At 39.6% G+C, this 20,480-nt stretch overlaps 1 protein-coding gene across 1 annotated transcript in view; it reads right to left on the bottom strand.

Annotated features, from left to right (window-relative positions):
* Nucleotides 1-20,480, bottom strand: part of BMX (BMX non-receptor tyrosine kinase) — a 49,752-nt gene that overhangs the window by 27,239 nt on the left and 2,033 nt on the right. The window contains exons 2-7 of the mRNA XM_006212646.4: nucleotides 14,453-14,599; nucleotides 13,499-13,603; nucleotides 11,342-11,423; nucleotides 6,949-7,068; nucleotides 4,615-4,679; nucleotides 958-1,133 (exon numbers count right to left, since the gene is read on the bottom strand). Coding sequence (XP_006212708.2) covers nucleotides 958-1,133; nucleotides 4,615-4,679; nucleotides 6,949-7,068; nucleotides 11,342-11,423; nucleotides 13,499-13,603; nucleotides 14,453-14,599 — 695 coding nt within the window. The remainder of the gene's footprint in view (nucleotides 1-957; nucleotides 1,134-4,614; nucleotides 4,680-6,948; nucleotides 7,069-11,341; nucleotides 11,424-13,498; nucleotides 13,604-14,452; nucleotides 14,600-20,480) is intronic.

Genomic DNA, 20,480 nt, shown 5'->3' with positions numbered 1-20,480 from the left:
AGTAGTTTGACAGTATGTCTAAACCAAAGAGAATTTTTAATAATGGCTCATAATAACCCCAAAAATAGAAAACTTGGATTAATAAATCATCTTGAGTGGGGTTGCCCTGATTTTTTTCTATGTATGCAAGCATTCTACCACTTATATATTTTTAAATAAGTTATTTTCCTCTTTGCTGTTGTGACTGCAATGAAAAGTCTTGAAAATACTGAACTTTTAACTCCATGGGGACTCAGCTAGATCTGCAGGATTTTCTTCATCCTCTGCCACCCATCATTTCATCTCTCTCATTTCGGGGGTTAAGCAGAGCAGGAGGAAGTGCCTACTTCTCCAAGTCCAAAGGCTGTTTTATTTGGAATGTAGGACCTATTTCCTGTTTGCTTCCATAGCCCAGGCTCTTTTTCAAAACCACACTTCTCAGCGACAAGCTTCCTGAACAAAGCAGTGCTCCTCTGGCTCCTTCCCCACCTGCCCAAAAGAGCCTTGCTCACTAGCATAGCTTTTCCACTTCAGCTCTTCATAGGAAAACTCTTATTTAAAAATGCTAAGCAATTTCTTTAGCCTTTTTGTGGTTTTTAAGAACACGTGGAGAGTGTCCGTCAATGGTGCATCTCTTAGGTTTATCCTAAGCTCTCTCAGCAGAAGGATGTATTTGAAAGATTCAGTGTTCTAGGATGTGGGGTTATTTGGAAAGAGGGGAGGGAAAGGAGAGGGAATAAAATGTTCAAGTATTATTTAGATTATTAGATCAGATAATCTACATGGAAAGTCCATGCTGTTCAGCCCCAGTGGGGCCACTGTGACCCCACCCAGGTTTCTGGCTCAGGCCTGAACATTTTCTAAGAGGACAGCCCTATCTATGCTGAGACTGCAGTGGCCAGCATTGAGGTAGCTCCAAGGCAGTGGGGTAACATCTACTCTGTGTGCTGCACAGCCAGACTGAAAGCTGGGGTTTACCTTTTCAGTTTCCTTACTTGCCACCAGTCAGGACAGTCTTCTCTTGGAATATACTGCATGTTGACGTTTGATGGGGAGTCATACTTTTTCTTTGGGTCGCTGTCATATGGGACAAGAGCGGTACTTGAAGATGGTTCATCCGTTCTGAGAACTGGAACTGCTCGAGGAATCTTCAGCTTTGGAGGACAAGAGAGTTTAGTGTATCACAGTGAGGCACAGATTCATGTAGTGGTAACTAACAACCAACCAGAGCATATTAGCTCTTAGATGAAAAAGAAAGAGATAAACAACAAGGTCCTACTGTATAGCACAGGGAACTATATTCAAATCTTGTAATAACCTACATTGGAAAAGAATCTGCAAAAGAATATATATATAAATAAATAAATAAAACTGGATCACTATGCTGTACACCTGAAATTAACACAACACTGTAAATCAACTATACTTCAATTTAAGAAAAGAAAGTAAGGAAGGGAGGGAGGGCGGGACAGAGGAAGAAAGCAAAGAAGCAATACAAAGTATTGACAAAGATACGGAGCAACAGGGACTCTCATATTTCGCTGGTTGGAGCATGAGGTAGTATGACCCCATTGGAAAGTTGTTTGTGAAATCTTCTAAAATTGGATGTGCACATATCCTATGGTCCAGAAAGTCAATATAACACACCCAGTAGTGAAACCAAAAGTCATATAAAAGAATGTTCATAGCAGAATTATTTCAATTGGATAAAACCTGGAAACTCCCTAAATGCCCATTAAGAGGATAAAATAATAAACATACTGTGGCTGTAGTAGGTTAAATAATGCCCCCCCCCATGTACAGCAGATATAAGGATGGAAGCAGAGATCAGAGAGGCAAGAAGATGCTACCATTCTGATCCTGAAGATGGAGAAAGGAGCCAGGAATCAGGGAATGTAGGCAGCCTCCAGAAGCTGGAAAAAGTCAGGAAGTAGATTTTCCCCTAATGCCTCCTGAAGGAACACAGCTGTGTAGACTCATTTTAGACTCTGACTTTAGAACCATGAGAGACTAAATTTGTGTTGCTTTAAGCCATTGAATTTGTGGTGATTTGTTGCAGTATCGATAAGAAACTAATACAGTGTTATATTCACACAGTGGAATTCTATATAGCAATGAGAATAAACTACAACCACATACTAAAATATGGGTGAATCTCCTAAGGAAACAGACAACAAAAACTATATACTTTATAATTCCATTTATATAAAGGTCAAAGTCAGGCAAATAATCTATGATGCTATAGGTCAGGCTAGTGATTACCCTTGGTGGGATGTAGTGACCGAAAGAGAAGATTAGAACCCCTGGGATTCTGTGATGTTCTGCTTCTTAATCTGAGTGTGGATTAAACAGATGTGTTCAGTTTGTGAAAATCCATCAAGTTGAACACTTAGGACTTGTATACTTTTCTAAGTGCATGTTATATACCTCATTGAAAATTCACATAAAATATATCATCTGAATTTAATTTTTTTCACATTGTACTTCACTTTTTCTCACGGATTGACATACTAGAGATTTTTGTTCTGCAAGGCCCTGATATTTATGAGCTGTGAGATCCTTCTTCCCAAACATAAATGCAGTAGAAAATTTCCTGAACAGAAATCTGAATAGAATGACTATAGAGCAAATTTTCATTTTCCTCAGCTCAGCCAAGTAAATCCTCTAATGAATACTCTGGTGAAAACAAAACAGAAGGAAACATGCTTTTCACAATATCCTCTCTGATCCCTGATCCCTTAAGGAAGCTTGTAATCAAAAACAGACTTAGGAACCCTTGGCCATGGATTTGCCTGACCAATCATTTTCAATGCATTTCCCAACTAATTCCTTGTCAGAGACTAGATGCAGTGGTTTGGTGCTCCTAAATTATCCTTTGCTCTTAGCTTTGTTTAAATTAACTAAACTTTATTGGAGTATAATTGACATACCATAAAATTCATCCATTGTAAGTGTAGAATTCAGTGACTTTTAGTAAATTTATCAAGTTGAGCGATCATCCTCACAACCCAGTCTTAGCATGTTTCCATCTCTCCTATAAGATCTGTCTTGCCCATTTGTAATCAGTCCCCACTCCCATCCTGGCCCCAGGTAACCACTAATCAACCTTTGAATCTATAGATTTGCTTATTCTGGACATTGCTCTTAGGTGTTTACAGGGCCATAATTTCCAAGCTTCAGAACTGGAGTATGCATCCCAACCAAAAGAGCAATGTCCCTGATAACAAAATAAAACCCCCAAGCCTTAATAATTGTACCAGTCTCCTAGGGCTGCCATAATACCTGACTACACATTTGGTGGATTAAAACAACAGAAATTTATTCTCTCACAGCTCTGGAGGCCAAAAGTCCAAAATCAAGGTTTCATTTAAAGGCGCTAGGGGAGAATCTTTGCTTGCCTCTTCTGACTCCTGGTGGTTCTAGGCGTTCTTGGCTTGTGAGAGCATCATCCAATCTCTGCCTAGGTCTTTAAATGGCCTTCTTCTCTGTGTATCTCTCTGTGTTGTCTCCTCCTCTTCTAAGGACATCAAGCATGGAAATTTATGATCTATCTTAATCCAATATAATCTCATCTTGATCCTTAACTAATTACATCTGCAAAGACCCTGTTTCCAAATAAGGTCACATTCTCAGGTTTGGGAGGGAGACATGAATTTTGGGAGATGCAATTCAACCTACTACAATAATGAATTTCTTTTTGTCCTTTATGTTGGTTTACAAAAATTATATGGTTTTACTCAGTTAGAAAGAGAGAAGTAAGCATGTGTGAATGTGTATAGCTGAAAATAAGTATCTAAGACATCAAAGAGCTGATGGGTGGATAGAGATGCTCCCTTACTTTCAGGTGAGCTTCCAGAAAACCACCAGGAGGCCATTTTATGTGTCTCCTGGCCTTTGAGGAGGCTGACACCTGCCTGGGAAGCTTAAAAGCAGGAGGTTATGGCATTGAACCCAAGAGAGCAGAGCACAAGGAGAGCCTATACTGTGAAAACGAGCCACAGACAGTTTTACTAAGCAGAGCAACCAAGGTTTTATCTGCTTTCCTGTAGATCAACTCCACCCTTGGGAGAGGGTTGGCTGGGAGCCATTTTGAAAGGAACTCTGCCCAAGATGAGTGAATGGACCCAGCAGAAAGTTTGAGGACTAGAAACCCAAGAGCTAATGGTCAAAACATTTGCTCTGTCATAAAACTACATTTGGATCCACACCCCAGTAGGAAACCCACGGAAGTCTCTGAATTATAGTCTGCTGTGCCCGCTGGAGTCCCATTCCTTCACCAGGATACTTACATGAGGCAGACTTAGCCATGCTGGTGGTAGCGGGGGGATGCCAGCTGATAACAGCCGCATGTTGTATGTGATGCCATCTTAAGGACTTATCACACACACACCCATTTTTTTGTGTTTACAGATTAGAAAAAGGCCCAGTTATTAAATGCAAAAATAGAAAATGGTACAATGGTTCTATGTATGAATTCATTATTTGATATTGCTATTGCTATTGGTGATAACTCACACTTTCTCTCTCTTTGCTGAGCGTTCTGAACAAAGCCCATATTTTCTAGTCTTGAATTTGACAACTCTTGGCTTATTTAACGTATCTGGACTATGAAAAAAAATGGAAATGTTGACCTACCACTCTATCTGGGAAGATGGGAGCTCTGTGTTTTTCTTGTTTGGTAGCAATGTGCAGATCCGCATCTGAAAAGTAAGACCAAGTAATGTCAGAAGAAACTTTAAATAAAACAAAGCAAAACACCCAATGTTATGAATCAAAAGCACGAACCAGATTGTGTGAGCAAGACTCCAGATTACATGAATTTTGACACATCTGGAGTGATTCTGTTGTTTCCTGTATAACACCCAACTCAAACACCACTCTTCACCATTCATTATCAGTATCCTCCCAAATGGATAAAAAATTCAAGTTCCTCTAAGTTCTATACACTGTTAATTTATATTACACTTCCACTTTGTATTTGAGAAGCAGATATCTAATCTCATGGGGTAGCATCTATGACCCTAGGATTTAGAATCCATGTCTGATTCTTTTTTTATTGGCTCATACAAGATGCTTATAAATAGCTGATTTATAAGTGAACAAACTTATCCCATGTTTTTTTCCTGTTCTTATGATAATGTCAGGTTTTTCTTTCTACTGACATGTGTAGATAATCAGGCTGTGATTGTGGAGCCATCATATGCCTTATAAGTGGGGTCGCCATATAGTTCATTGACCAAGCTGGAACATTTGTGATGGTGATAGGTTGGCTTTTAATAATTATGCCAGGTCACCAGCTGCAGAATGAGACTGTCCCAAACAAACTGGGGTGTATGGTCAACTTACTTATGGGCCATGTAGTCTGGAAAGGAGATGGTCCATGACATTTTGGAGACAAAAGGAAGCAAAGACACTCAACTGTTTCCTTCCTGGTAGATGTGCCTGTGGGCTGCCTGTAGCTCAGCAGAGGAGGAGGCCAAGGGAGTAAATTACACTTAGGCAGATAGACAGTATCACAACTGTCTAGTCTACCACCCATCACCTCTGTGGCAGTCTGTCGTTTTTTTCAGAGGCTGCCAAAGAGCCTGTGGCACCCAGGACACATGGCAAGTGCCATCCAGACAGAGTCCAGGAAGATAATCCCAAGGCAGTGCCCTCTCTGGCCTTTTTCCTTCTCTTTCTCAGGATGTTGGGGAAAGGTCAGAGCTCGAATCTGGCCTGTGGAGTAATAATGCAACTCTAGACAGAATGACTGGGGTAAATGATTAAAGCTGTAAGGAGACATGACTTCCTGGCCAGTAGAGGGAAGATCCATGCACAGTAAATTCTGTGTAGTTCATTCAGTAAGTACAATTCATGAGCATAAAGGGCAGCGTGATCTCATTAAGATGAATAAATACTCGTTGTGTCGTCTAATTGAGATGAAAAACACAATGAATGTTGAGTCACTGATTTTGTGGTCAAATTACCAGTAGCAACATTAACACAATCGTCGGGTGTCAATACTCTTATGGGGTGAATTTGAATAATATTTCATGTCCCTGTGTGTTTTACAGCTCGTGAAGTGTTACCCTGCAGCTGATCTCGTTCAGTTCTTTAAAGTCATTGTAATCCAAGCGTATTTTGTTTAGGCTGATAAAACTGTCATCAAAATAAGTTCTCCTTTTTATTCATCGACAACTTCATGTTGCTAAACAATGATAAACTTCTAAAATATCTGACTGCTTCATATAAGAGTCCTGGTGATGGAAAGGGACTCCATAGGACACAAGCAAAAAACAGCATAATTCTTTCCCTCCACGAGCCCTTCAGAGCCACTCGGTGGGCTGTCTTCTCTGTCCCTGGATAAGTCTCAGGCAAATTTCCCAAGGAATACAACTCGGGATAGAATCTGGTTGCACGTAAAGCAAACCCTTCGCTACCTTTTCTGACGTTATTAAGAAGCCAACAAACTTACAGAATGGCAAAACACTTTAAATATATCTTTGAAAACTTGGCCATCCATCATTTTGGTATATATGGTGATTGCAAGTGTTACTTAAATTATATCATTTGACATATTTTTTTTAAGTGACAGGTTTTTTTTTTAGTTTATGGTTTTACTTTCTGAACTGTGATGATATGTCCACCACATTCTACCCATTCAGAGTTTATCTTAAATCAGGAAGAATTATGAGAAGAAATAAACAGCTCTTTGCTTGATTTATGATTTCAATGTAAAAAATATTTCCCATGACATGAATGAATGGCAGAGGTTAATATTATGATTATTGTAAGGACCATGACTCAGTTGACCCTGGAATTAGATTTCATTTGCCAGATAGCATGTTCGAGGCTGGATTTTTCATGATGCCAACCAATCTGGCCCATCATGTTTTCCTGAACTGGCGAGCTGCTTTGGCATTTGGCAGGTTGGCCTAAAAGGGCATTGTCCACCCAAGGTCCAGCCCATCAGAGGTGTGACATTACATGCTTCCCAGAGGGTACATCCTGGGGCCGCTTTGCAACTCTGCTGGCAGCACAGGAACTTCCCGTCCACGAAGAACCCACTGTGGTACTTGATCAGCAGATGGGGGTTGCCCCTTATCTCTGGGGAGCAGGCAGGAAAAAAGCACGATGTGAGCAAACATTGGCCCAAGAGAAGAAACACATTCCATCAACGCTGTTATCATAAAATAATGAAAATCTCATTTTGCCAGCAACCAGGGTAAAAGCAAATGTTTCCCAAAGGATATGTTTTTCACTCAGAAGTTACAAAGCCAAAAAGGAAAGTCTAACCATGTTTATAGTGAGAACAGCACAATAAGTTTTATCAATCTGAAAAAAAAACTACTAGAAAATACATATACAAGTTAGCTTGGTTTTAGAATTTTACAGTAGGACTAGAGGACTAGATCTTAGTAAGAAGAAAAGAAGGTTCTAATAAACATACACTCCCCCTGCCTTTTTTGGGAAATATTTCAAATGTACAGAAAAGTTGTAAGAATAGTGCAATGAATTTCCATGTACCCTTCACCCAGATTCACTGATTTTTAACTGTTTGCCATATTTGTTTTATTACTTTCTCTGTACATGCATATTATTATTTAAAATTTTTACTATTATTACATTTCATTTAACCATTTGAGAGTAAGTTGTGGATATCATGACCTAAATAATGTCACCCATAAATCTTTCAGCATGTAACTTCTGTTAACAGGGACATTTTCTTATATAACCATGATACAATGAGCCAATTCAAGAAATTTAACACTGATACCATACTACTACTTAATATATATTCCGTATTAAAATTTTTTCACTTGTTCTAATAATACTCTTTATAATCATTCACTGTTTCTGATCGAGGATCCAATCAAGAATCACATATGGCATTTAGTTATCTGGCTTTCCTTGATCTAGAACAGTTCCTTGTCCCTTCTCTGTCTTTCATGACTTTTGACCTGTTTACACTAAGGAATGAATGGTTTCTAGAGCTACTTTTCTAGGCATATGTGTATATTTTTACAGGATAATGTTTTATTTTTTTCAGCTCTCTTACTTTATTATTTGGGGGGGAGGTAATTAGGCTTATTTAATTTATTATTTTTTAATGGAGGTACAGGGATTGAACCCAGGGCTTAATGCATGCTAAGCATGCTCTACCACTGAGCTATGCCCTCCCCCCTCCCTAGGCACATGTGTATACTTTTTAGAAACCATGGTAGTAGGACAATGTTGAATCCAAATAAGTGAAATTCTAATATTGAAGTGTAATACTGTGTCTACAACAAATTAGCCTCTCTTGAAATCCAACAGAGAAACCGACAAGGTCTTCGTAGAGAATAGTTCAAGAAGAGCCTCTTGGAGGGGAGGGCTGACTCTATGTGTGGCTTAAACTCTTTACTTCTACTTCTTGATTGTCTATTCATCTTGAGGACTCCTTGTTTTGTTCCCAGGAGAACTCTGCTCCCCCTTTACAACCCTGACTCAAGGAAGTGTTTTGAGTCACTGGGAGGAAATGAGATAATACATGTAAAGCATCCAGCACAGTGTTTGGCTCCGAGTAGGTGATCAGTGAACAGGGGGCTTTCATGATACCATTCCCTTAGTTTTAAATCAACTCAGCTTGGCTGAAAATGCTGGCATAAAAACTTTACTAAATATTAATGGAAATGAAAGGGAAATTATTACAGAAGTCAGAAGAAGCAAAAGGAGTTAAGTTTACAAAACACTGCTTTCTGACCTTGGTCCTAAGTGGTCATTGCAATTCCTTGGACACAGGACTTGCCTTCCTGCTCTCTAAGCTCCTGGTCTCCACATACCAGGATTCCAGTTATTTCCTACTATGTGGGTTTAGTTTCCTGGGTAACTAATTCTTTTCCAGCCAAGTGCAAAAGTCCACCTTGCAACACTCCCACCATCTGTTAATATGTGTATACCACTTTAGATACTTTCTCTCACTTATGCCGTCTCATTTAACCTTGTCAATAACCTTGGGATAGCTATTATTGTTATGACTCTAACAGACTTAGGTAAACTCAGGTGCAGAGATCGTGTAACTTGCTCAAGCTCAAAATCTAGTCAAAAGCATATTTGAGACTCAGCCCCAAGCTTTTGTTGCTATATTCCAATGCACAGATGCCAGCTTCTCTGACAAACCCCCTTCAATTTTAATTTTTGGAAGGAAGGGTACACTTTATTCACATCTGGGTAGCTGAACTCGGAGCCATGGTGGCTGACACTCCTTGAGTCCCCTCGAAATCTGCCCATACCTGGTGTAGGTTACCACCTGGAAAATTCTATGTCTCCAATGTTCACCTCGGTTTACAATGCCTGAGCCAAATAATAGACACAAAAACACGGGGACCAGGGGAGGGTCATTCTAGCAGAGTAAAACTTCATAGGCAAGGAGATTTGAATGAGGGAACCTTTTTGTTTTCCTGTAGCAGGTTGGTTGGCCAGTCTGACAGCTTATCTCACCCACCTCTCTCTTGCTATCTGGCAGCATAGAGGCTGGAAAAGCCAGATGCTGTCTTCCAGCTTCATTTACACATAGAAATGGCCATGAGATGCAGTTCTGGCCAATGAGACACCAATAAAAGTTTGCAGAGGGGCTTCTGGGAAAACTCAAAGTCTTCCTGAGTGCCTCTAAGGGTGGCAGAGCAGAAATCTAGCAGGAGCCAGGGTCCCTGCCGACTTCATTGAGCTTCTGTACTAGTCCTGGGCTTTCTTCCTACTGGACTTGTAAGAGAAACAAACATGTATTTGTTTCAGCAACTGTTTGGTATCTTTTTACCGGCGTCCTGAAGCATTACTAACTGATACAAATGGCTTCCTGTGATTACGGCAGCCCTAGCGATCGGGTCTCTCTGCAGTTTATGAGGGGCTAAGAGACTCACTTCTGCTTCTCTCTCTGCTCTCCTTTTATCTTCCATATACCTCCACATGAGCTTCCCAAACCTGCCTACCATATATCATTCCAGAAAGATCCACAAAGAACCTTAGTGCATGACAAATAGCTGCACACAAGAAGTGTCTCCATAGCAACTGCCCCTGGCAAATCCCCTCAAAGGAGGCTGAATGGGAAGCAGCATCTTAGAGCTCCTCCTGGAGGCCCCACTATAACACAGTGGCGCATGTTTGTGTGTTGGACACTAGTACATTTATGAATCACTCATCTGTGGCTCGTGACTGCTCTAGGAAAAAGAGAAATGTGATCTCCCATTTTACAGGTCAGGAAACTGAGACCCAGAGATGTTAGATAGTTTTATTAGATGACACAGCAAAGCAGGACTTGAACGCAGTTTTGTCTGACTCTAAGAAGGATGCCCATCTCACTTCAACAAGCTGGTGGCAGGTAAAGTGAGGCTATTCTCCTCCTTGGACTACTTGACTGTCCTACAGAATAGGTTGCTAAACCCTTTCATACAAAGGGAAAATTACACCCCTTGTGCAAAAAAGGATGTATTTGCATCAAAATAGAGTAGGTGGTTGTCTAAGTGTGTAATTTGAGGTGTAGTGAGAAAGAGCCTGAGTCTAAAACTTAAATAAAATAAAATAACATCTTCCCCCATCTGGGAGCTTAATATCTGAAATTCCACCAGTAGAGTCACTCATCTGAGTTAACTATTGTCCTCACACCGCTACCCACCTTTACAGTAAAAATATCATAGGGAGAAACATCATAATGCTAAATTGCTAATTCTCTCTTTTACCAAAAGTTGCTACCATAGCAGCCTAGGAATCACTGAATGAAAGTTTCATTAAATCCCCAGTTTTGCCTAGCATTTATACTGTACTATTTAAAATTTTTAGTTTGGGTAATTGAATTATGTATTCTCTATAACTGTGTACATGACATTGGCCATGTCTCTTTAACTTCACTTATCTGAAAAATGGATAATAGTATTACCCGTTGCCATAGAGCTGTCCAAAGGATTAGCTAAGAAAATGTTTTACCACTGCTTGACACAGGAGCTGGCAAATGATAAGTGCTTAGTAAGTATTAGATATAATTTTCTGTAAATACCCAAACTACAGTAGCTACAGGATCTGACATAGCCCCATGAGGACCTAGACTTTGCTCTGATAAAGGCGAGCACAGTGGGCGGAGAGCAGGTGGCCTGGCTTCCTCCTAGCTACTGGAAAGGCACAATAGCCAGCTCTATGCAGGGCAGGGAAGGGAATCTGATCCCCAGGCTTCCTCTAAGTAACAATGAGAATGCAAAACGAGGATGAGCACAGCACATTCTCTGAGGCTGGTAGGAAAATCAACAGATTCTCTTTTGGCATTAGGCCCTTTTATTGCCATATCTTTCCTCCACCAAGCCTCAAAAGAGCTCAGTCAATGACTCCCTTTATGACTTTTTAAAAAAATTACCTTTCTGTAATGCTTTCAACCACTGACTTCGGCTCTCTTCATTTGATGCATACACATAGAGAAGCCCATCTTTATAGACAATCTGGAAAGGAAAAGATTTGGTGCATTTAGGTATAATTGCGTTATAGTTCACTCTGGTGCAACTACAAATTTTCTGTTATCCAGAAGAAATATTGCGTTTGCTTATATAATATGCATTAGCCCTGGAATTAGATTTTTTTAATCTAGTTATTTTTATCCTCCACCCCTCAGTTTATTTTCTCCCAGACACCTCTACACTTTGGAAAATCACAGCAACGATGCATCTGACAGCAGTAAACATTGAGGTCTCAGCAGGAACGCCCTGGACCATGGAGAATTACAAAAGTGTAAAATATTAGACATTACAGTTGTCTTAGTGTTCTGGTCCATCCACCTTCCCAGTTCATGACTCTATAGCCCACTGGAAAATGTTTATCTGCTCTATTCTTGAAAATATCTTCAGAAATGGAATGTCCTTTACTTTTGCTCTGCCATCCTTGCCAATTTCCATTCATTCTGATCACTATATAGCTCATACTTATATTGAGTAAAAACATGTTTCCCTGTTACTTCAGTCCCTTGGGTCATGTCCCACCCCAGGGATCCCCAGCATAAATCATTTTCTATTCCTTAAGACACTTGGTGAAATGTTTGAACATTACAAAGTCTTCCCCAGATCCTTCTCAAGTTTATTCAGCTTTTGTGGGTAAACAGTACAGACCATTTATTAAATACCTACTAGTATTGGGGCTCTATCCCAGATAATTTAAAATTTTAATTCTATTTCAACTCTACAAAAATATATGACTATGCCCACTTTGCAAATGAAGAAACAAACCCAGAGAGAGATTGAGAATGTTGCCTATGGTTACAGAAATATAAGCAATGGGGCTAGGAGCTCCAAAGCCTGTGTTCTTTGGAGTATTCCATGCCTCTGTGATACAAATTTGAAGCATCTTCCATGAGCACATGCTCCCCTCTTTTCTTCCAACTGGGTAGTGTTTTTTCTTTTAAGTGAGAAGTATGGATTGTTTACCGACTAGATAATTTTTTTTAATTGAAGTATACTCAATTATTGAGTATACAAGTATACTCAAGTATACAATTATACTCAATTTAATTGAAGTATACAGTATGTCAATTTCTGGTGTACAGCATGTTTCACTGACTAGATTTTATTTTATTTCATTTTTGTCCATTGTTCCCTCATAGTAGCAGAGGGTAGCCTGACCATTGGAAGGACAGTTCTTCTGTCTTTAGATCAGAAATGTAAGTATTCGTGATATAATAAAAGTAGGGTATGTGTTAGCGCAAGCCACTTCCCAGGGGTACTGCAGGCACATTCTCCATAGTAGGCCATTGTTTGAAGTACTTTAGGGTAAAATTCAAACTCTTTAGTGTGTGGTGCAAAGGTGTTCACGATGTGGCCCCGCCCACCTCTCCTGGCTCATCCTTCACTCTTTCACTGGACTGCTTACTTCTAAGCACTACCTGGATCTCTCCAAACATGCCATTCTGTTTCACCTACCAGTGCCTTAACATTTACTGTTTCTTTGGTTTTGCTGCCTTTTCTGTTTTTGCTGGGCTCACCCCCACTTGTCCTTCCTAACCTGAGTGTCACCTCCAACAGGAAATCTCCCTGACCTCCTGGAGTGAGGAGTGAAGCTCTTGCCTTCTGGGTCACCATGGCTACTCTGCCACCTTCATCTTAACACCCACCCTCACTGCATTATAATGACCTGTAAATGCCTTGGGGACTGGGATGGCATTTTATTCCTTACAGTGTGTTCAGTAACTTGTGGCAGATTGGAAATGCTCTGCAGTGTTTGATAAAAGAGATCTTCAGACCCCAAGGCAAGTCAGGCCACTGAGACTTACCTACTCATCTTTCTTTCTCTCCCTCTAGGGAAAGCAGATTGGTGGATAGAATTTTAGCAAATGGCCCAACTCCCATCTGGGGATGCTCCAAACTCAGAGACTGGTTGAGAATGTTGTCTGTGGTTACACAAATATAAGCACGTGCCATTGTCTTAATAATTTTGTAACATCTTTATTTATCGCCAAAATACTGAGTTCATAATAGAAAATATCAAAAGAAGAGCCATCCATCTAATGAACTGTTGTCCCACCACTTACCTGAAATGGGTACTGTCTCTCCACAGGGGTCTGCTCCTCAAGATTTACTTTCTCCACACATCTGATTTTCTTAATCTCAATTGATCCTTTTCTGCTGCCTCTTTTCTGAATTAAAAAAAAACATATATATAAGATGCCTCACGTGATATATAGTGGTGCATGAGGAAAAGCATAACATTAAAGTTGTGCTTAGGAAGGAGATTGGGAGATGGGATGGGCATGTGAGACTCACTCCAATTATTCCATACTAGTCAAAATCCAGTGATGACCGAATATGTTTTTCAAGTGTGGACACAAACTTAAACTCCTCCAAAAGCAAATCTTTAAGCAGCACAGTAATTTTATTTGACAATCTTGAAACCCATTTTAAATCACCTGCCATCGATTAATCTATTCAGGAAAATTAACGTTTAACTCCACAAAGCATCTTCATTTAGTTTCAATTTTATGACAGTATTTCAGTATTTCTACCGTGATAGAATTCTGATCTGTATAGAAAGAGTCTTATGTCCAGCATTTGTTAAGGCAGGGCTTCTCATCTTCAGGACTATTTGGGGCTAGATCATTCTTTGTGGTTGGCGCTGTCCTGGGCACTGTAGGATGTTCAGCCTGCCTGGCCTCCACCCACTAGATGCCAGGAGCAAAGTGTCCCCTTCCCCCACTGATGACAACCAAAAGTGTCCCCAGCCATTGTCAGATGTCCTTTGAGGGGCAAAATCACCCTCAGTTGAGAACCAGTGTTTTAAAGTTAAAACTTGCCTTAGTAAAGTTCACCAATGCTTTAAAATCCTCTATCTTGAATTAATTATAACTTGGTTAACAATGTGATAAGTGAGTGCAAGTTGATCTTTACTGTGCAAGCTAAGAAACCTGATGTTTCATTATATTAAGCACTTTGTAGAGACTTACAAAAAGCAAGTAGTATAAAAAACAATGGAATAAATAAGGTCTCACCATTTTGTCATATTCATAGTAGGAGAGGTTTGTTTTGGTCAAAACAAAAAGGCGCTCTTTGTAATTACTGGGCGACATTTTCTTCTTTTGCTGTGACCTTTTGAGAAGAAGTTCTTCTAGAATGGATTTTGTGTCCATATTGTCGTCCTAAACAAAATCAAATAATGAAAATGAATGTTTGCAGCATCTAGCTAGTTTCTCTTTCAGCTTTCATCATCTTTTTTTTTTTTTTTTGACAAAGGTACTGGGGATTGAACCTAGGACCTCGTGCATGCTAAGTACGCATTCTAACACTGAGCTAAACCTCCCCACTGGCTTTCATCATTTTTATTCAATTATTTCATTCAGGGATAATAGATATAATTTTTGAAAATTAGATTTAGCAACATAGAGGAAAATTTAATGAAGCAGGCTCTTAAATACACACATACCTGCACTTTTTCCCCTCACTGCCTTGGCTTTCACATGTAGAAATATGTTGATTTTTGTAGTATTTTATGCATTGTACTCATCTCCCACTTTGGATCATAAATTCACCGTCTTCACATTACCTTCAGACCACCATATCAAAATTCTCCTTATGCCTTAAGCAATCTATGGACATTTGAACTCCAGACAGTTCCCCATGTCTGAAGTAACTGATCAACTGAAATTTCTCTCCATTAATGTGGCCAATTGCTGGACCAAACTATCCAAACCACTGTGAGACTCTGATATTGTAGTGAATGACTGCCCGCCCCAACCCTGAGCATGACCCAATCTTTAACATAAAGGACATGGTTTATAATTTTCAATATTTTTGAGAAGAAAACATTTTCAAAACCTATCAAAAGAGATTTAAAAGAACTGGAAGAATTGGTACTTCATAAAAAATACTCTGTCTTTTTCTTCCAAAACCTCATAAAACATTAAAAGTTAAGCTGTAAGGGGAAGGGGAGGGGGGATAAATTAGGAGTTCAGGATTAACAGATACACACTAATATGTATACAAGAGATAAACAACAAGGTCCTACTGTATAGAACAGGGAACTACATTCAATATCTTGCAGTAACCTATAATGAAAAAGAATGTATATATATATATCTATAACTGAATCACTTTGCTGTACAGCAGAAACTAACACAACATTGTAAATCAACTATGCTTCAATTTAAAAAAAGTTAAGCTATTTCTGGAAAATAAATGCTTTCATTTTCTAGTTCTACTAAGACTCTTGCTTCAACCCTCTGATATCGGGTCTGGTAATGAAAAGTAATGTTAAGCGATAGGCCGCAAGAGATAAACTTCCTTATGTCGTTCTTGGCTTTGTGAAGTCACATGGTTGTTAGCAGTCAGATGCCCAATAATTACCATCTTCCTTTGTTTATTGATAATCCGAAGGTAATTAATTTTACTCACCTTAAATTCAATAGAGCTGAAGTGTGCTTGTAGGTCTTTAACTCTCAAGCTCTAGGCAAAAAGTCACTGCTCTGAGGCACCATCACTCATATTCCCTCTTACTATGCCAGGGCTGTGCATTAAAAAGAAGATATTTGCATTCTGTGTATCACTTGATCAGGAAGCAGACACATAAGCATTGCTCTGTGTGGATGGAAGCTGCTGTCAATTGAACGTGTCCAATCACTAACTCACTTCTCAGTGGCCCAGGTGTAGGATGGGCCTACCGTGATAGGGGAGCGGAAGAAAGCGAGACTCAGAAACACAACTTGGTATTAAATAAACCATGGGCAGGCCCACCAGCTTCCCTCCTGCCACAGAATATAACACCCTCAAAATGGGAATCAAGAAAATCAGCTTTTATTATTTATTTTCATAGCTCAGGAAACTATTCATCTCTCAAATGTTCTCCAAGGACATTGTTTATCTCCTAGGGAGAAGTGGTAAAAATCTTATTCATCAAATATAATATAAAGTCTCAGCCACTTTTTACTTCAAATGGTATTTTATCTGGGGAAAAAGGCATAATTCCTTTGTGAAAGTAGATGAGGTTTTTGTTTGTTTGTTTGTTGTTTTTTGAGCACAATGAGTGCTCTTCTCTGTTTTCTTTGCCCTGGACTCAAAGATGAGGCGGAGATTAGGGTGTATAGTAAACCCAGCAGGACCTGGGAAGGCAGGGAGCATGAGGATGTCTCAAAACTATGGAGGGTCTACTTTGTGGGAGTTAAAGTCCCCTTTGGGGGAGCCATATCACACTAGGCAAAGGTGTAGGGAACTTTTGCCTTTTAAATGTCTACATTAAAAAAATTTACTAACAAAGCAAAAATAGAACACTATGAAAACTCTTGTCAAATGTCTTTTATATCCACAACTAACAATGTACTCCTCAAAGCAGAGTGGTAGTTAAATAGGTCTGGTTTAATTGAATAGAAAATTTACTTTCCAAATTTTTTCAGATATTTAATCAGTTTGTAACATTAAGAGCACTGTTTAAAAAATACAAATCCCAGTGTCCAAGGCAGTGCACGATAAAATGCATGCTTTTCTGTTTATAGAACTTTCACATTCATCACATGAAAGGTGATTTCTTGGGGAAAATTAAAAATTAATTTTATCTAAAAATTTTTGTCTAAAAAATTAATATGATGAGCCACAGAAATCAATGACAAATGAAATTCACAAAGTCGCTTCTGTATATTAAAGGGAAAAAGGACATTGACTAGAAAGGAAGGTGCCAAGTCCTCAAGCACATTTTCTAATCAATCTCCAAGAGTTTATACACATTGCTGCAGCTGATGAAATATAACTTGTCAAATTTCAACAAAATTGTTAATTCCAAATCCTGCCTTTTGTGAATTTTTTGGCTTTCATTTTTTTTTAATTGAAGTGTAGTTGACTTACAATGCTGTGTTAGTTTCTAGTGTACAGCATAGTGATTCACTTATACATATATATTATTTTTCATATTTTTCATCATAGGTTATTACAGGCTATTGAATATAGTTCCCTGTGTTACACAGTAGGATCTTGTTGTTTATCTACTTTATATATAGTAGTTAGTATCTGCAAATCCCAAACTCATAGTCTATCCCTCCCTTCCCACCCCTTCCCAACTTTGGTAACCCTAAGTTTGTTTTCTGTCTGTGAGTCTGTTTCTATTTGGTAAATAAGTTCATTTGCATCATTTTTTAGATTCCACATATAAGTGATATCATATGATTCCTTTTAAAAATCGTATGTGATATATGTTTATTCACCAAAACCAAGAACTACAGACAAGTGAAAGAAAAAAACTGTTAACATTTTGGTGAACATACCTCTAGATTTTTTTCAAATTACACGTGCAACTGTTTATTTTCACACACACAAAAGAGTTCACGTGCTGTGCATATGTGTTGGGAATCGGTTGCTCTCATGTAACAAACACCTGGGGTCACCTGTCTTTGAAGTTCTTCAAAGTTCCATTCCCTAATCTGGGCTCTGGAGCACCCTAAGGAACTTAAAGACCCCCGTTTTGACAACTCACGCTTTTGTCATCTCCAGATCAGTTTCTTCTAAGACAATACCTGGTTCCTGCTCAAATTTCGACCTGCCTTTCTGCTTCTGTTTGCTTCTGTCCCCACTGTGTACTTCTCTCTTCTCCTAGATTAGCCTCAATTCTGAACTGAAAGCATTTCTGTGGTCCCCCTTGGTGTATTGGAGGTGATTATTGGTGAGGACTAATTTTTAGAAATGTAACATTCTCCTCTCTTGTATTAGGACAATAAGTCAGCAGGACTGTGGTCCCACTTGCCTGTCCAAAGACAAGCCACTTGGCTCTGTCTACCCGTATTTAAGGGGAAATTCAGTTGGGGAGATTTTTTAAAAAACTAAACAAAATAAAATTAGATCCTAACTCTAGAGACCAGAAATCTATTTCCATAGAGAAGCTGATGGGATTTGGTTGGACACTCATATATCACCACCTACACAGAATAGACACATCCATTTGCTTACCAAATAGCCCAGGCTGCCTATTTCCATAAGCACATGAAACTAGAAGGACATTAAAGTGCAAGGGAGGCAAAAAAAAAACCTGGCAGAAACCAATATAGTATTTTCTATAAGGAAGTCAGTAGCCATGGTGTCATCTATAACATATATGAACCGTGCTTGTGGAATTAACAAGACTTGGAATCACTATGGTTATTTAGTAGTTATAAGGAAATGATATCATGACAATAAGGAGTTCAAATCTGCAGATCTATTCAGCACACTTGATTTTGAGCCTACAGTGTGCCCTGAGTGACACCTAATGGGTTTGAGAGGTAGATTTCATGACTAATTAATATGCAAGGTTGCTGTGGGGCAGTGAACTCAGAAGCCTTGGAGAAGGTTGCAGGTCCGTCACTTGTCAGCTGTGTCACCCCAACCAAGCCCCTTCCCTGCTGTAAACTTGACTTTTCTCATCTTTAAAATGAGGTGAGCAGCAGCTCTTTCATGTGATGTGACTTAAATGAGAAATCTTTTGTGAAAAATACTGGGCATACTATGGATACCCATAATTTTTTTTTATGATTAAAAAAGAAAAAAGTGGAAACAACTCAAGTGCTAGAGAGAAGTCCATTCTCTTTGCTATGAAAGGCCTGAGGAAGGAAAAGTTATGTTTTTCTTAAGATAATTGAGAAAGATGTTATGGAAGGAAGGGATTTAAAATTGGCCCTTGGAAGATATGAGTGACTGTGGTGATAATGGTCCTAGCTAATGTTTAAGGACGGCTCACCCAGTGCCAGGTGCTCTTTAAAGCACCTTAAAAATGTGCATTTGTTTACTGCTCACAATTACCCTATCGGGTAAGCCATGAACAGTCCCATCCTATGGGGTAAGTTGTAGCAAAGCCCCCCATGGGGTAGGTTGCAGCATCATTCCTGGCTTATAGCTGGTGCCACTGCTGTAGATAAGTAAATCACCCAGGCCACACTGCTAGTGTGGTGGAGGTGGGGTTTGAATCCAGGCTGTCTAACTCCACAGCCCATATTCTTGATCACATTACTGGTACTAGGAAAGGACATGCCAGCGGTGTAGCCCTTCTAATCAGAGAAGGCCCTAATCTAAATGTAGGAAGGCAGCTGCAGGGTATCAAAGCTGGTAGGAAACCTACAAGTCATTTTAGAGTCGCAATACTGAGTCCCAGCAACCTAGGTGACTTAGCCAGAGTCACCAAGCAGTGACCTGGCAGACACAGCCCAGGGAGCCAGATTACTGGTGTCCTGCTTGGGGCACTGCCCACACTGTCATGGCCATAAATACACCAAGTGAGATCTATGTGTTCAGCTAAATGTCTGATAGCCTTGCTAAAGCATGCTGTCTGGTAGAAGGAGGCATAAATTTGAGTCTTACCAGACCCACGTAAGGGACCAAAAGCTTTATTAGAAATACCAGAAAGATATGACCTGTAAATAATCTTTCAGCAGGAACCTCCTGCACAGTGTTAAATAGCAAAACTCTAGCCTACATTTTGAATATAGGTAAGATCATACAACCTCCGAAGTTGGAATAAATTCCAAGTGGTGCAGAAGGGGAGCAAGAAGCAGGAAAGGAAGGAAGAAAGGATTGTATAGTGAAAGGGGCCCATTGGATGGTTCCTGCAGCCAAAATGCATATTTACTGACTGGCTCAGTATGGTGCCTTTAAAGCTTTATTTTTTTAGAATTGAGAGATGGGAGTAGCAATTCCTTACCCCTTTATTTGATTTAGTGATCCTCCCTTACTTTACATGTCATTTACCTAAACATTTTGAGAGGTGTCAAAATATTAAAAAAAATACATGTTTTGCGCTGGCAGGGGAAGGGGGAGGGCAGTGGAGGGGCGAGAGCTGGAAGGAAAGGGAAGACGCCCCCACTGCGGACTGGGATGGGGGCTCCAAAAGCCAAATGGTGAACCTGTGACCAACTTGATCTTCAAATATTCGCCCAAGGCCAGGCCTGCTTATCTTCCTGCTAAATACGTGAACAAAATATGATGGTGAGTTAAACAGGAACCAAAAATTTAACTCAGAATCAGTCAAGGTGGTTCAAAAATAAAACTCTTAAGAGGCTAGCCAAAGACAAA

Source organism: Vicugna pacos, chromosome X (assembly GCF_048564905.1).
Source record: "Vicugna pacos chromosome X, VicPac4, whole genome shotgun sequence".
Lineage (NCBI taxonomy): Eukaryota > Metazoa > Chordata > Mammalia > Artiodactyla > Camelidae > Vicugna > Vicugna pacos.
The sequence above is the reverse complement of the archived record's forward strand: the minus strand, read 5'-3'. Positions and strand labels throughout refer to the sequence as shown.